Raw genomic sequence first — 19,313 nt, forward strand, 5'->3', positions numbered from 1 at the left:
GCCTATCAACTTAACCTATATATAGTATCAGGGGAAGAAAATGTTCTAAATGTCTTTGAAATATAACTTTTTATTAAATCATTTTCTAAATTGTAAATTTTATCGATTTACTCCTTAAGGTTTCAAACGTTATCAAATATATCATTACGTCTATTTCCCATTAAAATTCTAATGGTACTATCATTCCATACCAAATCAAAAAGCGACACATACCTTTTAATATATATAACCCAAAGGTTGGGGTGGCTGATTAGATGTTTTGTTTACACGGTCAATATTCCTTATATTCGAAGTCTCTCACAAGAAAGACTTCCACTTTACAGGTACAAAGGCAAGCGGTGAGAACACCGACCAAACTAACTTGGCTCTTCCTCCTCATGGCCCACCGTACGTGCCGTTGACGATTTGTTCAAAAATCTCTTTAGTTGGAAGCCATACCCATGCCCAGTTACGTTGATGAAACCGGAGCAATGCTTTGGGATATTAGGGGAATCCTGGAGACAATAAAGCCAGAACCATTAGCCTACTTGGATGGACACACGGGCCCAATTACATTCTTGCCCATGGATCAATGCAAAATAGTTACATGAGAAACCCCAGGATTCTCAAGTTATTGTTTGGTAGGCTGACAATGGTTTAGACCAAACAAATTTGTTGATTTGCTCACAATGGTACACCACCTTTCGAGTATAGTTCCCAACCCGTTAAGACTAAGTTTGTCAATTTATTCACTCAGAAGCGCAAAGCATTATAAGGTCTAAAAAACAATTAACCAAATATAAAAATAAGAGATGCTATAGTTCAATAAAAAGACTATTTTTTGCCCATAAAATTCTTAGGTAACAAAAAGCCACATGCCCATCAGTAGGTAGGACTACAGCAACTACAGATAAGGCCTATAGCCTTTTGCCACCTAAGACTTTTATGAACCAAAAATAATATTTTTATTGCATTATAGCATTTCTCTAAAAATAAATGCAATATAATGAAAATGACGCAAATTTAAAACTTCATTAATGCAGAAACGATTGGTCAAAATCTCTAATAAAGTTTAATAATTATAACATTTTCCTCGATGTGCAACTACATTTATTAAAAATAAAAAACTTTTTTGGATGACAACATTGGGAGGCTGACAATGGTACACCCCTCAACATTTTGAGTCGCTCAAGTTTGCATATTTAAAAGACTCCCAACTAGTTCAGAAAGCCAAGCACTTAACCTGCAACAACATTAACCATGCAAGATTTAATTCAAAAGTTTTCTATTCTTGTTCCCATGAAATGCTGCCATTCTGTCAAGGGCACAGCAATTAAGAGATTTCATCTTCAATAAGTGCCAGAAAAGTCAAGGGAGCCTCAACATATCCAAAAGCAGAAATAAAATACAATCTTTTTTCCCCAGCAAAATAATTTAACACAAATATTTCAACAATAAGTTGGAGATAATTGCTCATGCAAGGGCTTGTGCTCATAGGCGATTGATGACAGCCTCCACCTCAGAAGGGGTATATAGATGGTATGATGGAGCCACCTTTGCGATATCAACATTACTTGGAGTCACCTGGGATCAAACACACAGTTAAAGCAATTTGATTTAAAGAAAATAAAAATAAACTATAGACAAAATATATTAATCTCCAATTCCAAGAAATTATTTTTTACCTTTTCTTCCATAACCTGCCTCAAAATGGAAAGAGCAATGGTTTCAGCTTCTTTAAGAGTGATGTCCTGCAAATATTAACCATATCATATACCTCATCAACTTTTCAAGTTGACAAGAAAGAAATTCTTTACAGACAAAAGTAAGAGGAATATTTCATCTTGACATAGATCAGCACCACTTCAATTATTAGTACATCATTGAAGCATGCACTCAAAGATTTTTTAACTAGTTGACAAGTTTGTCTAGGTCCTTAACTTACAAAGTTAGCATGTATTTAGCCTTCTAGAGGCGGAACAAACCATTTGCACAAAAAGCATGCACACACAGACATATAAGAAGGCAAAGATAACTCATTATATCCACACATGAACAAGAGAACTGCTTGTATTGCAGTGAGAGAACATATAAATGCGAAAGGATACCTTGTTGTACTGCTCTTGCAGAGAGCTGTCTGCACCCTCTGAACCCGAACCAATAGCTTTTGCATTGCATTGCCAAAAAGTGCCAGATGGATCGGTATAGTATCTGCATTAAGTGAGTTTAATTCTAGGGTCAAAGTACGAGGAAAACACCATATGCATATAGCATAAGCAGCAACATTTTAACAATTACTCAAAACTGAAAAAAATAACAAGTTACCTAGGAATATGCACATCTTGGCACTATTACACATAATTGTCACATTCGTGTCCAGAAGAACAAACTATAAATGGAAATCTACAACCAGCCTTTTTTGCTAGTGAATGTGTAGGGAAGGAGCTAAGGTGAATAGTATAGTCATAAAGATGATAGTTTGCAAATAAAATAATAATTAAACCACAGGATTGAGATTACAAAGGCAACAGGTATTGCCGTTAGAATCAGGGATGGCATGACATGTGACTACAGATACAGAGAACTTCAACACTTATCATGTAAGTTTCACACTTAATTGGTATGATGTTGAAACACTGAACACTCAGAGATTGGTGAGAAGAAGTGATAATCATAGCCACAATGTGCCGTGTTGATCGGGATCTTGAGCAGTCCAAGTACCACAGGAATCAAAATGAAAGATACTGTTGTGAGTCTACCCCTTGAGTAATACACATCCACAGATTCTACAAATCATCCTAACAATCATTATAATGGTTAAATTTTAGTTGGCAGTAGCAGTTGTCTGGTGTCTCCCGCCACCCACACCCCAACTCCCTCAACCAAAAGCAAGAAAATAATCAAATTAAAAAAGAAACAAAGAGAACAAAAAAGGGCATTGATATATACTGGAAGAACAATTATATTATGTGATGCAAGAGCAAGAACACAAGCATGAAAGCATTAAAGCCGGATGTTACAGATTTTTAAAGAGCAGGAGCACCTCTAGAGGATGTCTACATAGATGTGGAAGGAACAAAAAGCACAAAAGGGAAGTCAAAAGTTATGTGGGTAAAAGTTATAAGGAAAAACATAATTGGTAGAAAGGTAACTGTGGACATGGGCCTAAATAGGGCTGAGTGACGTAAAATAATACATGTAGGAAACCCTAATTGGTTGGAATCAAGGCTTTTTTGAATTAAGTTGAGAAGCGTGAATAAATATATATAATCGAAGTATGCATAATGACGTCACCTTAGATTTATACAAGAAAACTGCACTTGCAAAATATGTATTTTAGTTTTCTTGCTAGGCAAAAAAAAAGTATACAAACAATGCACTTGCAAAGTATGCAAAGAAAACAAATACTCACAGGCTGGGCCCATTCTCATCATGGCCAGCAATGAGAAGAGAAACTCCGAAAGGTCGAGACTGCACAAAAGAATACCATACATCAGAAAGCATTTAAGAATGACAAATCTAGGATCTAATATCAAATAGTCAAAGAGGATCCAATTTAAAACAAGCGAAAACATTTTAAATGCAATAGAAGCAAACAGCACTCTATGGACACTGTTCTGCTGTCTCTTTCTCAAGAATGAAGGTATCTGGCACACAGCACAGCGTCCCATACAAAAAGTCCTAGAAGGTGAGTGACAGTAAAATGATTTTTTTTTTATAAGTAATAGTCAAGTTTTATTAAAAGCATAAGGCGCCCTTACGTACACTGGAAGTATACAAGCGGAAACAACTAACTAAAAAAAGAAAAAACCGAAGCTTACCCACATAAGAACCCCAACAGACCATCAAAAACAAACACCAAGAGAAGCCCAATAGCCCGCAAAACCCACACGAATCGTTACAACAACCCAAGAATCTCAAATAAAAGCCACAGCCATACATAGAAAGCCCAAGCTAAAGCCCAAAGTAAAGCCCAAAAGAACCAAACACAGCCCTAAAAACCCACGGCAGTCACCACCAGCCTGTGCCCCTACTGCACCTCAGGAGGGAAGGAAAACTTATTTTTGGATCCAAAAAACCCCCACCGGAGCAGGCCCTACGCCGGGGTTAGCTTCAAACCCGCCATGGGAAGCTGCAGCTCCCGAATTACAGAATTTAAAGTATGAAATGCGAATTTCTGCAAGAACATGCAACTTTACATAGGATTTCCTAAAACAGACGGTTTTTTTTCCCTGCGAAGTAAATACAATTCACCTGTAGGAACTGAAACCATGACAACCTCCACCTCTTTTTTATGGGGCAGTAGATGTCATTCAGTCCAAAGACCATTGGTCTATCCCCAGGCAACTTCAAAGCATACTAACTTGTTTGGGTAAGAAACAAAATTTCCAAGACTAACAAACTGAACATTGGAGTAGAGCATGTAGGTGCGTGTTGTTAGTTTTTCGCTTGTGTTTGTTGAGTCCAAAACCTATGAGTTATCAATGCCAAAAGGGAAGGGGCGGGGGTGGGGGGGTCTTTGCTTTGGATGGTTGAAAGAGGCTAAGGGTGATCCTGTGTAGTGTTGCTTGGTTGTCTTCCACAGTGGAGGATTTGGTTCGTAAGGCAGAGGTGGCTGAATTCTTCAAATCGTCTAGGGATCCTGCAAGCTCATGCCGGCATCGTTGCTGGTGCGCAGGTGGAGCAGCCTACTAGCCAGGCGTCTTTGCCAACCATCTGCGATGTTAGCTTGTTGCTTACGGTGGAACCTTTGGGTAAGGTGGCTTAAGGCAGAAGGCTTTATGGATAGGGTAAGGTGGCGGTGGTCTTCTTATCATTTTCAAGGCTCTCCTGTCTTCATTTCAACTCGAAAATTAAAGGCCTTTAAAGCTGATTTAAAAATCTGGGATGAACAGGTGTTTGGCAATGTGGAGTCCCACAAAAAATCTCTTATGGTGTGGAGCTGCATGTTCTTGATGTGTTGGAGGAAGTGAGAAGGCTTACGATTATGTCAATTGGGAATTTTTACTTGTTGAAGAGGTATGGTTTCGAGGAGGTGTGATTTCGAGGAGAAATGGTGCTCTTCAAAAGGGCATTGTATTTCTTCTATGCGTTTTTCCGTCTTGGTGAATGGCAGTTTGTTTGGTTTCTTTAGTAGTTACCATGGGTTGAGACAAGGCAATCCTTTGCCTCCTTTTATCTGTGTTATCGTGATGGACTCATTGAGTACAATGCTTTTTGCTACTATTAATGAGGGATTTCTCTCATGCTTTTTTGTGGGGCCTAGGCACTATGGTGTGGTTGATATCTAACATCTGTTTTTTGCGTATGACACTTTGGTTATTGGTGGGTCTAAGCCTGACTACCTTCGCCTTCTGCATGCTTTAATTTTATGCTTCAAAGCTGTCTCCGATTTAAAGATTGATCTAGCTAAGTCGGAATTGGTTCTTGTGGGTAATGCGGATACTGTCGATGGGTTAGCGGGCATTCTAGGTTACACAATTTCTTCTCTGCCTTTTAAGTATCTTGGTCTTCAGTTGGGACCTCCTATAAGGCCAAGTATATTTGGAAACATGTTATTGAGAAGATAGAGTATCGGTTGGTTAATTGAAAAAGGTTGAACTTGTTTAAGTATGGTAGGTTACCTTATAAAGAGCACACTTTCCAATTCGCAAACATATTTCATATCCCTTTTTCCTCTCCCTACGAGTGTTGCAAACCGAATATAGAAGCTTCATTGAGATTTCGTATGGGACGAGATAGGCGAAAAGTTTAAATTTCACTTGGTAAGCAGGTCCAAGGTTTGTTCTCCAATTTCTAAGGGATAGTTAGGGGTTCAAAACTTGAGATTGTTTAATCGTGCTCTATTAGAGAAATGCTTATGACACTATATGCCTAAGAGAGAGGCATCGTGGAGAGTTGTGGTAGACTCTAAATTTAGCAATTCATGGGGTGGGTGGTGTTCTAATGAACATCTTGGGCCGTATGAGCTGGGGTTATAGAAGAATATTAGGAGGGGGAGGGTGATGTTTTCAAGTCACACTAGATTTGTGGAGGAAGATGGCGTCAAGATTAGTTTCTAGCATGATATGTGGTGCGGGGACAAAGCCCTAAAGGAAGTTTTTCCAAATTTATATGGTATTGCTTAAGCTAAGGATGCTTCTGTAGCAGGTCACTTGGAGCTTTCTGGCGGCTCTAATCAATGAATGTAAGTTCTGCTAGAGCAGCTCACGATTGGGAGGTAGAAGTCTTTCAATTTTTTATATGAAGTTAGAGTAAGACGGGAATGTGAAGACAAACTTTGGTGGGCCCCTTTCAAAAAAGGGTTGTTCGTTATTAGCTCCTTCCACAGTGTCCTTGCTTGTAATGATAGCATTCCTTTCTCTTGAAAGAGCATTTGGCTGACCAAGATTCGGTTGAGAGTAGTTTTTTTTTTTTTTTTTCGCTTGATTGGTGGCCCTAGGGAAAATACTTACCATTAACAATCTTAGGAAGCGTCATGTTGTTGTGGTTGATAGATGTTGCAGGTGCAAGAGGAATGGGTAGTTTGTGGACCATCTTCTTCTCCATTGTGAGGTTGCTTGTGCCTTATGGAGTGCGTTCTTCAGTCGTTTTGGGCTTTCTTGGGCTATGCCTAGTAGAGTTGTCGCGTACAGGTGGTAGCACTCAGAGTGCTATTGTGCGGAAGATGGTGTCTTCTTGGCTCTTATGGTGTCTTTGGACGAAAAGCAATGATAAAAGTTTTGAGGACCATGAGAGGGCATTGGCATAGCTCAAGTCTTTATTTTTCAATACTCTTTATATTTGGACAGCTATGTTTTTGTCTCCTTTGGTGCTTAGCTTTCATGATTTCCCTTTTTTTTATACTCACTCTAATTAGTTGTTCCTCTTGTATATTTCATGTGTTCTAGGATTGCGCCTTCCACTTTTAGTGATAATTTGATTATTTATAAAAATAAATAAAAAATATAAAAATTTAACATTGGGATATAATAATATTGTACAACCTGCATTATCTCCTTTTCTTATTCGAAGTTTTGAAGAGCCAAGAAAGTAGGCTATGTATTTTAAAGCAGTCTTGGGTTCTAAAAAATAGGCACTTGCAAATGATATGATGCATTGAAGCATCTAATATTACTTTTCACTTAACAGGGACCCACAACTTATATAACGAAATAGAAAATTAATTGCAGAGGAAAGCAATTAGCCTTTAATAAGAGTAAGGGGTAATTACTTTTTCCCCCCATCAACTACAAGTCTACAATGCATTGTCACTTTGCCCCCATGAACTGACAACCCTACTGCCCGACCCTATCAAACTACCATTTTGTGCCCAAAACCCCCATCCCGTCAGTCAAAGGCGTTAACTCAGACGGTCAACCACTTTTGCCCACAATAGGGTTGTCAGTTCATAGGGGCAAAGTGACAATACCCCCATGAGATAACGTCTTTGACTGGCAGAATTGGGGTTTTGGGCACAAAATGGTAGTTTGATAAAGTCGAGCAGTAGGGTTGTCAATTCATGGGGCAAAGTAGCAATGCATTGTAGTTGATGGGAGGAAAATGTGGGATAGAAAATTTCAAGATGGCATGTGGGGCGAACATGACAGGTTGACCGTTTGAGTTAACGCCTTTGACTGATGAAATGGGAGTTTTAGGCACAAAATGGTAGTTTGATAAGGTCAGGCAGTAGGGTTGTCAGTTCATGGGGGTAAAGTGACAATGTGTTGTAGTTGATGAGGGGAAGAGGTAATTACCCCTAAGAGTAATAAGTCCTCCAGCCAACTTCCTCATCAGATAACACCACTGCTTTAACTTAAAATATTGGATTCAACTCCATGACTACTTCAGTCTGTTGCTCTTTCTTATGCTTTAGTCGTTCCATTAATTTTCAGCCATCATTACTCGACAAGAGGAGCTTTATGGTGTTATTTGCAACACATTCCCTAGTTGAAACTCCCTTAAAAAAAAGGAATCCTCCGTAAAGTTGGCATGTATTTCATGCCGATTGTCATTTAAATTAAAAATAATACTACTTCAAGATTTTAACAACAAATCTCTCTCAATTTAAAAGCATCCAACAAATCCCTATGAATAGTGGGTAGAAAGTTTAAACCACAGAAAAATCTCCAATATGTAATTGGAATAGACATAACAACAGTGTATAGACAAACAAAATCAGGCTGCTAGAACAGCCAACATGCTAACATCTACAATGTCATATTCACATTTAAGTAAAAGACAGGCAGAAAGGAAACAACTTAAAGCAAGTGGAGAAGAAAGATAAAGAGGACAAATAAATCAGGTTCAAGATGAAACCATGTATATCTTGAGCTGAAAGCAAGCAAATAAAAGAAAAAAAAAACAAAAGGGCTATAAATAGAAATACTCGGTATAATTATCAGTTGCATTGTGAAATGCCCAACTGCTGGCTTTTTTTTTTCTTTTCTTTTTCATTAGTATCATATATTTCACAATAAAATCATAAACAAGTGAATCAGTTATTACCATAAATCATGCAAAGTTAAGTGATTATTACCATGGATTCTTCATCACCTTCGCCAAATCGTAGGGCCAGATCACAAAGAGCTTGAGTTGTAGACTCCACAGTCATTGGCTCACCATAGGAGAACCTATGGTTCTGAAAAATAAAAAGAATATAAATCTATTGGCATAGAGCTATTGCTTCCCACTAACACATTGATAACAAAAACTGTACCTGAGTTTCCACCCGTGCATGCTCAACAAGTGTTCGAGCATCAGCAATCAATCCACTCATGGCACATCCAATATGGTCATCAATTTCCATAATTTTCTCCACACTGCTGGGTTCCTAAAAGAGAAATATAAACAAATAAGGTCTTGACCAAGTGACAACCCTCTATATTTCTAACATTAGCAAGTGTGGTTAATCTACATCAAGAGAAAAATTCCCTAATCAAAATTCAGATGGTACCACTCTTAGTTTTTAAATGAACAAAAGATTAGGTTAGAATAGAATTTTGAAAAGAATATCATATTTAAATCTGATTGCAAGTTTTATCAATCCTAATGTCGATCCATAATCCTCACTGTCACATTAAATTTGTGAGTTCCTTAATAATGATTAACATATACACAAAAGCTCTTTTCCAGAATTCTTTTATTCTTTTCCATAGCTCGTAGGTTTTGGTGTCAGATTACATGGATCTTTCCAGTCCCCACATCCTTTGGAATCCTACCTTCATTAGAGGATATCATGATTGGGAATTTGAATCTCTAGATTCTTTTCTTACTCTCTTATACTTCGTGAAACCCCATCTGGGATAAGTGGATAGTACGGTGTTAACTCCTTCTAGCCGCCACGGCTTTGCGGTGAAGACTTACTATACTATACTACAATCAGGTGAGCATGGTTCATTCCCTTGGAAAAGTAACTGGAACGTGAAGGCCCTTCCTCGCATTGCTTTCTTCTTATGGGCGGCGGCTTTGGATGGAATTCTCACAATTGATAATCTCATAAGGCGGGGATTCCAATTAGTTAACTGGTGTTGCCTCTGTGTAAAAAGGATGACGAAACTATTAATCATCTTCTCATCCATTGTGAGTATACCGCTAACATCTGGCACTTAGTTCTTAACAAATTCGGTGTCTCCTAGGTCATGCCTAGTAACATCCTTCAGCTTCTCCAATGCTGGAATTTTCAAGGGTGGGGACATCCCAAAAAGGCTATCTAGAAATTTATCCCCGCTCTTCTATTGTGGAGCATTTGGAGAGAAAGGAATTGACGTCTCTTTGAGGATAACGAGACCTATGTGCTTCTCCTTGAATCTTCTTTTCTGAGATATCTTTTGGATTTAGCTATTGTATATGTTCCTAACTTTCCCTTCGTGAAACTGGTAGATCTAATTTGTTTTCTAGATTGTAGGAGTAGCTAGGGCCTCAACTCTCTTATATACTCTTTGTGTATGAGGGCTTTGCCCTTTTTTCAATAAAAATTCTAATTATACATCAAAAAGAAGAAAAAAAAAAAAAGCATTCCTGTTAGTTTCACCACTTAAAGAACTCAATGTTGTTCCCTGGTAACGAACACACACACAGATGTATTCCTCGTCGTACCTAAATAAAACAAATAGGATAGGACATTTATAACTTACACTCTTAATAGCAATACAAATCAGTAGGTTATTATCATAACACCGATCTGAAAAAACATATGCTTTCACAAAATGCATATAAAGTTATCTTTAATAAAAACAATAGTGAAAGGCTTTGTAGCCCAATGGTAAAGGATGGTTGGCTTTTGATAGGTCTTAGGTTCCAATCTTGCAAAGTGAGCATACACGCGCATACGCACACACACACACACACTTATTTGTAGTCTAGTAATTTTCATAAAAAAAACTAACGGTGATAAACAACATCTACCACTAAAGGTCAATGCCAACAAACCTAAAAGGCCTCTCCGCAATGCATTCCTCTAAATATAATCAATTTCTAAATTGAGCACCTTGTGTATATTCAAAAATGCTTTGAAAAATATGGGACCAAATAGAAAGACAAACTCCTAAATCAAGATAAGCTCATTAGGCAACTTTACCTACATGGAAATTGAACTGTAAACTGAAGTCTCAACTCATAAGGACAGATTTCTAGTTAAAAACACCAATCTGTTTTTGCTTCTACTGGATTTTTATTCAATATAAACCAATCAAGACCTACTAGACATTTGTAATCTATACACACACACAGAAGCTAATACCATCTTTTATCTTATGGCGTGTATTCCTTTAGTAGTGTGCTTTGTGTACAAAAGCATACATCTAAAGGTAGCACTACTACTAATACTCATATGGGGCAGAAGATTTGCACTTCATCTAAAAAGGAAATTTCTTTAAGAGTCTAAAAGTTAGGAGAGGGCTTCTTTAACATTGAGCGAATACAATGACTTTCCGGACTTTCTAAACCATCAGACTACTTTTAACATCTGCCTAAAAAGAACGTGAGTTTCACAACAATTCTTCCATCAGAAACAATTAGAAAAAATAAAATACTGTTCAGGACATTTAACAATTAACTGATTACAACTATAAATGTAAACATAAGAACAAATACATGGAAATCACAGAAGGATAAAGTCTTACCAGTAGTGGCGAAGTGATACGTTTCTCAACTGCAAGCACAACTCCTTCTTTCGTCTTCAACCCAATTGCAGTTGAACCCAGCTGTCAATCGATGAACACCCGTATTACATTTACAATCAGAACCATTTGACCACAAAATAAGAAGATATAAAAATAAAAACACATAAATGAACGAATAAGCAAGACCTTGATCTCGTCTCCCCTAATAAATAGCTCGCAGGAAAAAAAATTATTCCAAGGAAACAAACAGAAAGTAGAAAAGAAGAGTGGATTACCTTGATGGCCTCAATGGCATACTCAACCTGAAACAACCGCCCTTCTGGAGAGAAGGTGTTCACTCCTCTGTCATACTCAGTCCTTCACACACCCAACCCACAACCAAAATAAAAACAAAATCAAAAACCAAACATACAAGACAAATAATCAAAATAAACAAACCCTATATATATAGTAGCACCAAATGTCGCTAACCTTGTGAGAAACATTTCCGGTTCAATTCGATTAAAGCCCTAGAATCTGCGTGAGATAAACCCTAGATCAGTATCAGAAAGAGATTATTAAATCAACGGTTTCACACAAACAGATGAGCACATGAACAACGCCTCAAGGTAATCGATTTTCTCAGGAACCAAACAGAAAAGTATATTAGAAGTTTCTGAAATTGTTGAAAACCCAAAAAACAATGGCATAGATATAGTAACAGAGAGAGACTAACGGATCTCTCGGATATCAAGCTCAGGCAATGAGCTTTTTCACGATTAGTGCATGGATAGAGAAATCAGAAAAACACAGAGAGAGGGAGAGAGATTTACTGGTTTGAATGATATGTGCGAGTGTGAGAAAGAGAGAGAGCTGAAGAACGAGCGTTGTACTCTGATGGAAAGCAGAGAGGAAAAAGGTCTGGTTTCTTGTTGGGGAAGAAGGCTTTCTAATGGGCTTGGGCCTTTGTTCGGACTTACCCGGGTCATGAAATGTGTTCCACAATGCGGCACTAGCTCCGTCCGATTGGAGCTCAATTTTTCACTACATATTAGATATGAGTTAAGACTTTAGTCCGGTTGAGCCTTGAAAGGCTAGCTTCCCAATCACACACTGCCACATAAGCAAAATCAGACCAGGTGCATAAAATTATCCTATAAGCAGTAGGACCGGATGAAGAAAAGAGATAGAAGAAAAAAGAAAGAAGAAAAAATGGCCTGGAGAAAGAAAGAAGCAGCGCCATGTCACCCTCTCTGGCTGGGTCACCCTCTCCGGCGCCGTGGGTCACCTTTCTCTAGCGTCGGTTTCTAGCCTTTAGGTAATAAAATTCTAAGGGTTAAATTTTCGCATTTAGGTTTTAGATTTGAATCAAAAAACGAGTTTTCATGCATTAAAAACGAGTTTTGAGCATTAGAAACGGGTTTTTAGGCATTAGAAACGGGTTTTGAGACATTAAAATTGAGTTTTGAGGTAAATTTCGGCGTGTCACGGTGGGTTCGGAGGCGGGTCACGGCCGACCAGCCGCGTGGGTCAGGCCAGACCCACGGCCACTACCGACAGTCTGACCCACTGCCGCCGTGGGTCTGGCCAGACCCACGGCCGGCGTGGGTCTTTCTATGGGTCTACTGGGTTTAGGGTCATTCTTTTTGGTATTTTTTCACTTTGATTTGCTGTTCTTGTTCTCATTTTGATTTTTTCCAATTTTCTTGAAATGATGATGTGGCTCATGTTGATTGGGTGCTACAAAAGTAGTGTTTTGCATGAGGATAGGATCATAGGGGCTCTCATTAGATATTCACATAAAAGAACCTTAAAGAATAATATATATAATTTATTAAGTTTATAATCATGATGTTTAATAACCTATAAAAGGTAAATTGACATATGTGTAAATTTCAATTTAGCCAATAAAAAAAAAAAAAAAAAGGAAAATAGGAGCGCATTTAAAAATATCATTGATCCAAATTAATTAAAAAAAAATTGTTTTCAAAACTTTTTATTCCTCAATGTCAATGTCTTTATCTTAGAGCCTATTTGGGATTACGGTGGAAAATAGAGCTTTTGTCTGTGAGCTTTTGGCAAAAGTGTTATTACTAAAAAGCTATTTACATGTTTGGTAACTGCATGTCTTAAATGTTTTTTTGATATTACTGATGTTTGGTAACAAAATTTAAAAAGTACCTTTAGTTGCAAAAATGACAATAAAGGACATGTAATATTTTTTTTAGTATAGGCTAAAAAAATCATTATCAGTCCCACCAAATATGTCATTTTACATGAAATTATTACATGTTTTTCAATAAACACTACAAAAAAAAAAAAAAAAAAAGATTCTCCCAGCGTTTCCAATTTCGGTGTTTTGTGCGGCTGCCAGTAATGGGCCAGCAATGGCAGCGTTTATAGATGAAACGATGTCTAATGGGTCAGCAATGATGGCGTTTTTAGATGAAACGCTGTCACTGGGTCCGCGTTTGCCAAAAAAACGCTGGCGCCGTCCATTTTGGGGTAAGGCGTTTCTTTGGTAGGGTTTAATCTGAGGATGTTAAGCCTAACTAGCTAAGAGATGGAACTAGGGAGAGAAGAAAGGAAGAAGGAGGAGATCGACGTCTGGTTTGCGAAAAGAGAAAGGAAGGAAGGAAGTCTGGTTTGCGAAAAGAGAAAGGAATTAAGGAAGAGGAAGTCTGGTTTCAAAGGAAGGAAGAGTAAAAATAGGTCTGCAGTTATTCAATCAAGTTGGACATGTGGAGCTAATTGCATGGTGGATGAAATCAGCTGGCAAGCATTATTGGTATAATGCTTAACAGCTGGCAAGCATTGTTATTATTTTATTTTTATTTTTTGTAATTCTGCAGACTATGAAAGGGCAGGGCTTAAACTACCGCACACGACCGCATTTTGGTTTATAAAAGAAATAACCTTTTACATTAATTATTAAAATAATCAATAATGCTTAAATAAAAATATTAAAAAACTGTGTCTGACTCTCCCATCTCTCTCTTTCTCGCCCTCCCTCAATTTCTATCTCGATCAGTGAACTCTGACTCTCCCATCTCTCTCTCTTTCTCGCCCTCTCCCTCAATTTCTGTCTCAGATAAACCCTCTCCCTCTACTCTCTCTGTGTTTATGAAATCTGATAAGGAGAGGGGGATTCAATAAAGAAAAGAGAAGGAGAAGAAAGTCAAGAAATGAAACAGAAGAGATGAAAAAAACTGGGAAAAGGAGAAAAGGAATTAGACGGTGGGCGGAGGCCCTTGGGGGTGGTTTGGCCACCCCCAAAACCAAACCTTTTTGTTTTCTTTCTTTTTTTTCTTTTGGCCCTTGGGGTGGCCAGACCACCCCAGGCATGGCCAAAATGGGGTGGTCCGGCCACCCTATTTTGGCCCAGGGTCACCCTTTGATTTTGATTTTAATTTTCCTTTTCTTTGTTTTAATTTTTTAATAGTTTTAGTTTTTTAATTATTAATTATTTTAATATTTAATGTAAAAAATTATTATTTTTATTGACCAAAACACAATCGTTTTGAACGGCACCTAAGCCTTGCCCACTATGAAAAGGCTTAAACACGGTCTTTTTATTTTATTTTATATATATATACCAACGTTATGGGAAAATGTTGTGAGAAGAATATATTGCACAGTTGCGTTTCAATTTCGTAAATTAATCAAAGGTCGTGATTTTCTCCTTAAATTTCGATCAATTATCATATATGATTTAAATAATTATATGACTAATCTATTATATTTGTAAGTTCCTACAATCCTACAATTGCATATGATTAACAATTTAATATAATATTAATTCTCAATTAAGAAAAAAGAAAAGAAGAATTCAAAAAAATAAAAATAAAAGATAGTGGGTTCAACTAATATCTATCTATGCAAATCAACGTCCTGAAAATTAAGTTCAACTAAACGATCTAAATATTAGAAAATATTTGCAAATCAACAGTACTCCTAAATCAAATCAATATCTTGCTCTGATCTTCTTCTGTAATATCATATACGATTTAATTAACTATATGACTAACATATTATATTTGTAAATTCCTACTGTTGTCATTAACAATTTAACATAAAGGTGCAAACAATTCCTACTTCACTCAATTCCTAAAGGTGCAAACAAAACGTATTTGCCCACAGCCTGTTTCACAATGACTAAGAAGGCGAAAACGGACTTCTTAAAAGTTATACAGAATGTAAAAATGCTTGATGGACATGCTTCAAACGTGTCACGTTGTATCAGAGTTAAAGAATGTAGTATTGTAGGTTTGAAGAGTCATGATAGCCATATTCTAATGCAACAAATTATACCAATTGCTTTGCGCAGATCCTTACCGAATAAGGTTGTGAAACCTTTAATTGAGTTGTCTGGTTACCTTAAAGATATTTGTTCCAAAACCCTAAAATTGGAAGATTTGGATCGACTTGAGTCTCGAATCCCTTACATACTGTGCCAATTGGAAATGGTCTTTCCACCAAGATTTTTCACAGTGATGGTACACCTTCTCGTACATTTGGCTACTGAATGTAGGCTAGGTGGACCCATTCACTATCGGTGGATATAGGTCTTTGAAAGGTATGAAATTATTATATTGCAAAATAGTATTATTTTGTTCTTATTTGACATGATACTTATATACTTTATTTAATATAGGTGCTTACATCGATATAAGGGTTATATACGCAATAAAGCGTCACCTAAAGGTTGTATTGCTGAAGGGTACATAGTAGAGGAATTATTGACGTTTTGTTCGCGCTATTTGGAATCATCGCGAACGGTATTCAATAGACCCATTAGAAATCATGACGATGCTAGAGGAGAGGTCAAGAGTTTCAATCTTGATGAAAAATCATTGGCTCAGGCACATCGATATATACTCTTCAACTCTGATGATTTCATTTCATTCCACATGTGAGTTTCATTTTTAATTTGTACACTTAGAAATTCATTACATTTTGAAAAAGTAATCGTAACATGAATTTGTGGTGCCACCCACAAATATAGGATGCACAAGGAGGAGCTAAAGATGAGAAATTGTAGGAATCGACGAATGACAAATGAATTAGATAAGTTGCACAGAGATCAATTTTGTGATTGGTTCCGAGGCTATGTAAGTGTTATTTTTAAGTCAAATAACTAATATTGCGAGATTACACACTTAGCTGTTATACTAATCGCAAATAACAATGTGCAAATATCAGGTTCAAAACATGGGTGACTTTCGAAGAAATGAAATTGATGGTAAAATTGCATCTCATTCCATAGGTCCTATAAAAGTGGCCCAAAAATTTAAGCGATATGTTGTGAATGGCGTGCTGTTTCGCATTAAAGATTATGAAAATGGCAAATCAACACAAAATGGTGGAGTTTGTGTATTTAAAGATGACACTGCATACTACGGCCAGCTAACACGCATCATTGAGGTTCAATATTATGATGGATCATGATATGTACTATTCAAGTGTGATTGGGCAAACATTGCTCAGAGCAGGGATTACAAGATTGATGACTTTGGCTATAGCCTTGTGAATTTTTCGCGTCTAATACACACTGGGGAACGGATTACTGATGATCCATTCGTATTGTCTTCCCAAGTTTCTCAAGTATATTATGTTGCTAATGAAAGAAACCCGAATTGGGTTGTTGTTGTGAAGACAAAACCAAGAGACGTATTTGACGTTGGTGAAGGGCACGTGGATGAAAATGATGTGGATGACTATAATGATAATGAATCTTCCAACCTTAACATTGAGGGAGTACTTGAGGATGCCATTGATAATCTTGTATATGATCGAAATGGCATAGAAGGAATAACACTTGATACCCCTGAGGATTTGAGAGATGAAATTCATCATGATGAAAGTCAGGATGACTTAACATAGTCATCGTTATGTATTCACTTTTGAAATGTTCATTTGTCCATGCAAGAGTGTGGATGTAAGTGTTCACATGATTGCTAATGATTTTTTGTGATTATTACATACTTTGGTGCTATTAGTCTGATATGATGTTGATTGGTGTAGGCATATGGCCCCGAACAAACGATTGAGGACTACCCGATCTGTGCAGCCTATGGAGGCCCCTACACAACATGATTCCATAGGCGATGGACCTTCACTCCAAGGAGCTACTAGCAATGATGATTTAGGGGTTTTTCTCCCTAATGAGGATCCTGAACAGACAATTCCCACACCTGGGGAGGTAGACACTGGCGGTATGTGTAACATATTGTTGCATTTTTAAAATTAATTGAAATATATTTTTCAAACTCTTAACATTAATTTTATTTTCTACACATTGCATGCAACAAGAGAAGGCGTGGTGTTACCCGCATGCCAGACATATGGAATTTATCGGAGGATGAAAAAGTAATAATTGAATTTAATGCCTTGGGTCAGCCAATTTGCGATCAAGGCGGGAGGTTCAGTACTTTCGCTGGCACACTTGTTAAGGATAAGAACATTATGTCTATAGATGTTGCGAATTGGAAGAAAGTTCCTAATAGACACAAGGCGGATGAGTGGAACTTAATACAAGTATGAAAATTCCATTTTATGTTGACGTCTTCTATATATTTTGTAATAATTTTAAAAATTGCAACAATAACATCATTAATTTTTTTATTTGATTGTAGAAAAAGTTCTTCATACCAGAACGCCAAGCTTCGAAAATCAAGAAGTGGGTATTGCAAAACATGGGAAAGCAATTGCGGGAGTACCGGAATGCATTGAAGACTACTCACTTCAGCAATTCATTAACTGCTGCAGAAATTGTGGCGAGTGCTGACTCAACCAAAATTAACATCATGCAATTTGCGAATCTTGTAAACTACTGGAAAGATGGAAAAGTTCAGGTACCAAACTTATAAAAATAATTTATAAACAATTATAGAATTATAAATGTTTGCCACTATTATATTGACAACATAGGAGAAGGCGCAAGTTGCTAAGGTGAGCCGATCAAAGCAAGAAATCCAACATGCATCAGGGACAAAAAGCTTTGCTCGACGCGCCAATGAAATGGTACTTAGTTTTTAGTTAGTAGTACAATTGAAATTGTTGATTTTGCTTACAAACCTGATAAATTGAAATGTGTAGAGGAAATCTACTGGGGCTATACCAACCAGGCCCGCAGTCTTTGTTGACACACATAAGCATAATGATGGCACACATGTGAACAATAAGACAAGACGAATTGTTGTAAGTAATATTTAATACCACTAGCTAATTAACTAGTATTGTTTTAAATTTTATTTATTTCTTCACTAAGCTTAATGTGCTTACCACTGTATTTCATGGCTTCACTTGGTTACAGTCTAAAGTTGAGGAAAGCATAATGCAGGAGCTTCCAAACTCGCAAGAGGGTACCCAAGTAGGCAACATGATGTACCATCAAAATGATGCCTACTCAAAATCTTTGGGTAAGGAACGTCGTGGTCGCGTGCGTGGGTTTGGACTAGGGATTACCCCTTCATCCCTTCCAGGTCATGGTAGTTAGGGCTGGCAATTTTGACACGACCTAATAACCCGACACGAACACAACACGAAATTAGCGGGTTTAGGTTTACATTAAACGGGTTTGGGTCATAAACGGATCGACCCGTTTATAACCCATTTATGAGGGTCTGACGGGTCGAGTCACGGGTGACCCGCCAGACCCGTTTATCTTTTTTTTTTTTTTTTTCTTCTTCTTCGCCTAATTGCCTAAAGGAAAAAGTGAAAAAGCAGTCCACTCTCCAGAGACCAGATCCAGAGTCCAGACCCTCTTGGCTCCTAGTCCTCACTCCTCACGTAGCCACGCTCACGCCACACCACCGCCGCTCTCTCTCTCGCTGGCTCACCACTCCTCTTTCTTTCTCCCGCTCGCCGCTCTCTCTCTCTGCTCGCTGCCGCTCTCCCCCTCTCTCTGATGCGCCCCCGACTTCGCACTGCCGCTCTATCTCTTCCGCCAATGTCGCATCCGGTATGTATCTCTCTCTTGAGTCTCTTGCTCTCTCAAGTCTCATGCATTTTGTGGGATTTGCAGTCCTGGAAAGCCCAAAGAAAAGATGCGAGAAAAGGGAAGCATGACGATTTGGTACCCTTGACCTTGAGACGAAATGGGTCCTTTATATTTCCAGAGTTATCCTTTAAGAAAATTATATATATATATTAATTTTCTTAAAGGATAACTCATGTTTCCAGGTGTTTCCATGAATATCTGAGGACGTTAGATATATGGCTAGGCTTTTATGGTCAAACACCAACATCTAT

At 37.7% G+C, this 19,313-nt stretch overlaps 2 protein-coding genes across 2 annotated transcripts; one reads left to right on the plus strand and one right to left on the minus strand.

The window, feature by feature from the left end:
• Positions 1–1,217: 1,217 nt before the first annotated feature.
• Positions 1,218–12,002, minus strand: LOC132172479 (proteasome subunit alpha type-5). The gene is made up of 10 exons (XM_059583993.1): positions 11,894–12,002; positions 11,553–11,597; positions 11,357–11,438; positions 11,082–11,162; positions 8,678–8,791; positions 8,498–8,599; positions 3,392–3,450; positions 2,088–2,190; positions 1,665–1,730; positions 1,218–1,563 (listed from the first exon to the last, which is right to left on the minus strand). Exons 2-10 carry the CDS (start codon positions 11,564–11,566, stop codon positions 1,471–1,473), a joined length of 714 nt encoding a protein of 237 aa, XP_059439976.1. The 5' UTR covers positions 11,567–11,597; positions 11,894–12,002; the 3' UTR covers positions 1,218–1,470.
• A 5,086-nt stretch (positions 12,003–17,088) lies between these two features.
• LOC132169665 (uncharacterized) lies at positions 17,089–18,558 on the plus strand. Its single transcript, XM_059580661.1, has 6 exons — positions 17,089–17,262; positions 17,373–17,597; positions 17,696–17,914; positions 17,991–18,083; positions 18,159–18,260; positions 18,376–18,558. Exons 1-6 carry the CDS (start codon positions 17,089–17,091, stop codon positions 18,556–18,558), a joined length of 996 nt encoding a protein of 331 aa, XP_059436644.1.
• Positions 18,559–19,313: the final 755 nt, after the last annotated feature.

Source organism: Corylus avellana, chromosome ca2 (genome assembly GCF_901000735.1).
Source record: "Corylus avellana chromosome ca2, CavTom2PMs-1.0".
NCBI classification, from domain to species: Eukaryota; Viridiplantae; Streptophyta; class Magnoliopsida; order Fagales; family Betulaceae; genus Corylus; species Corylus avellana.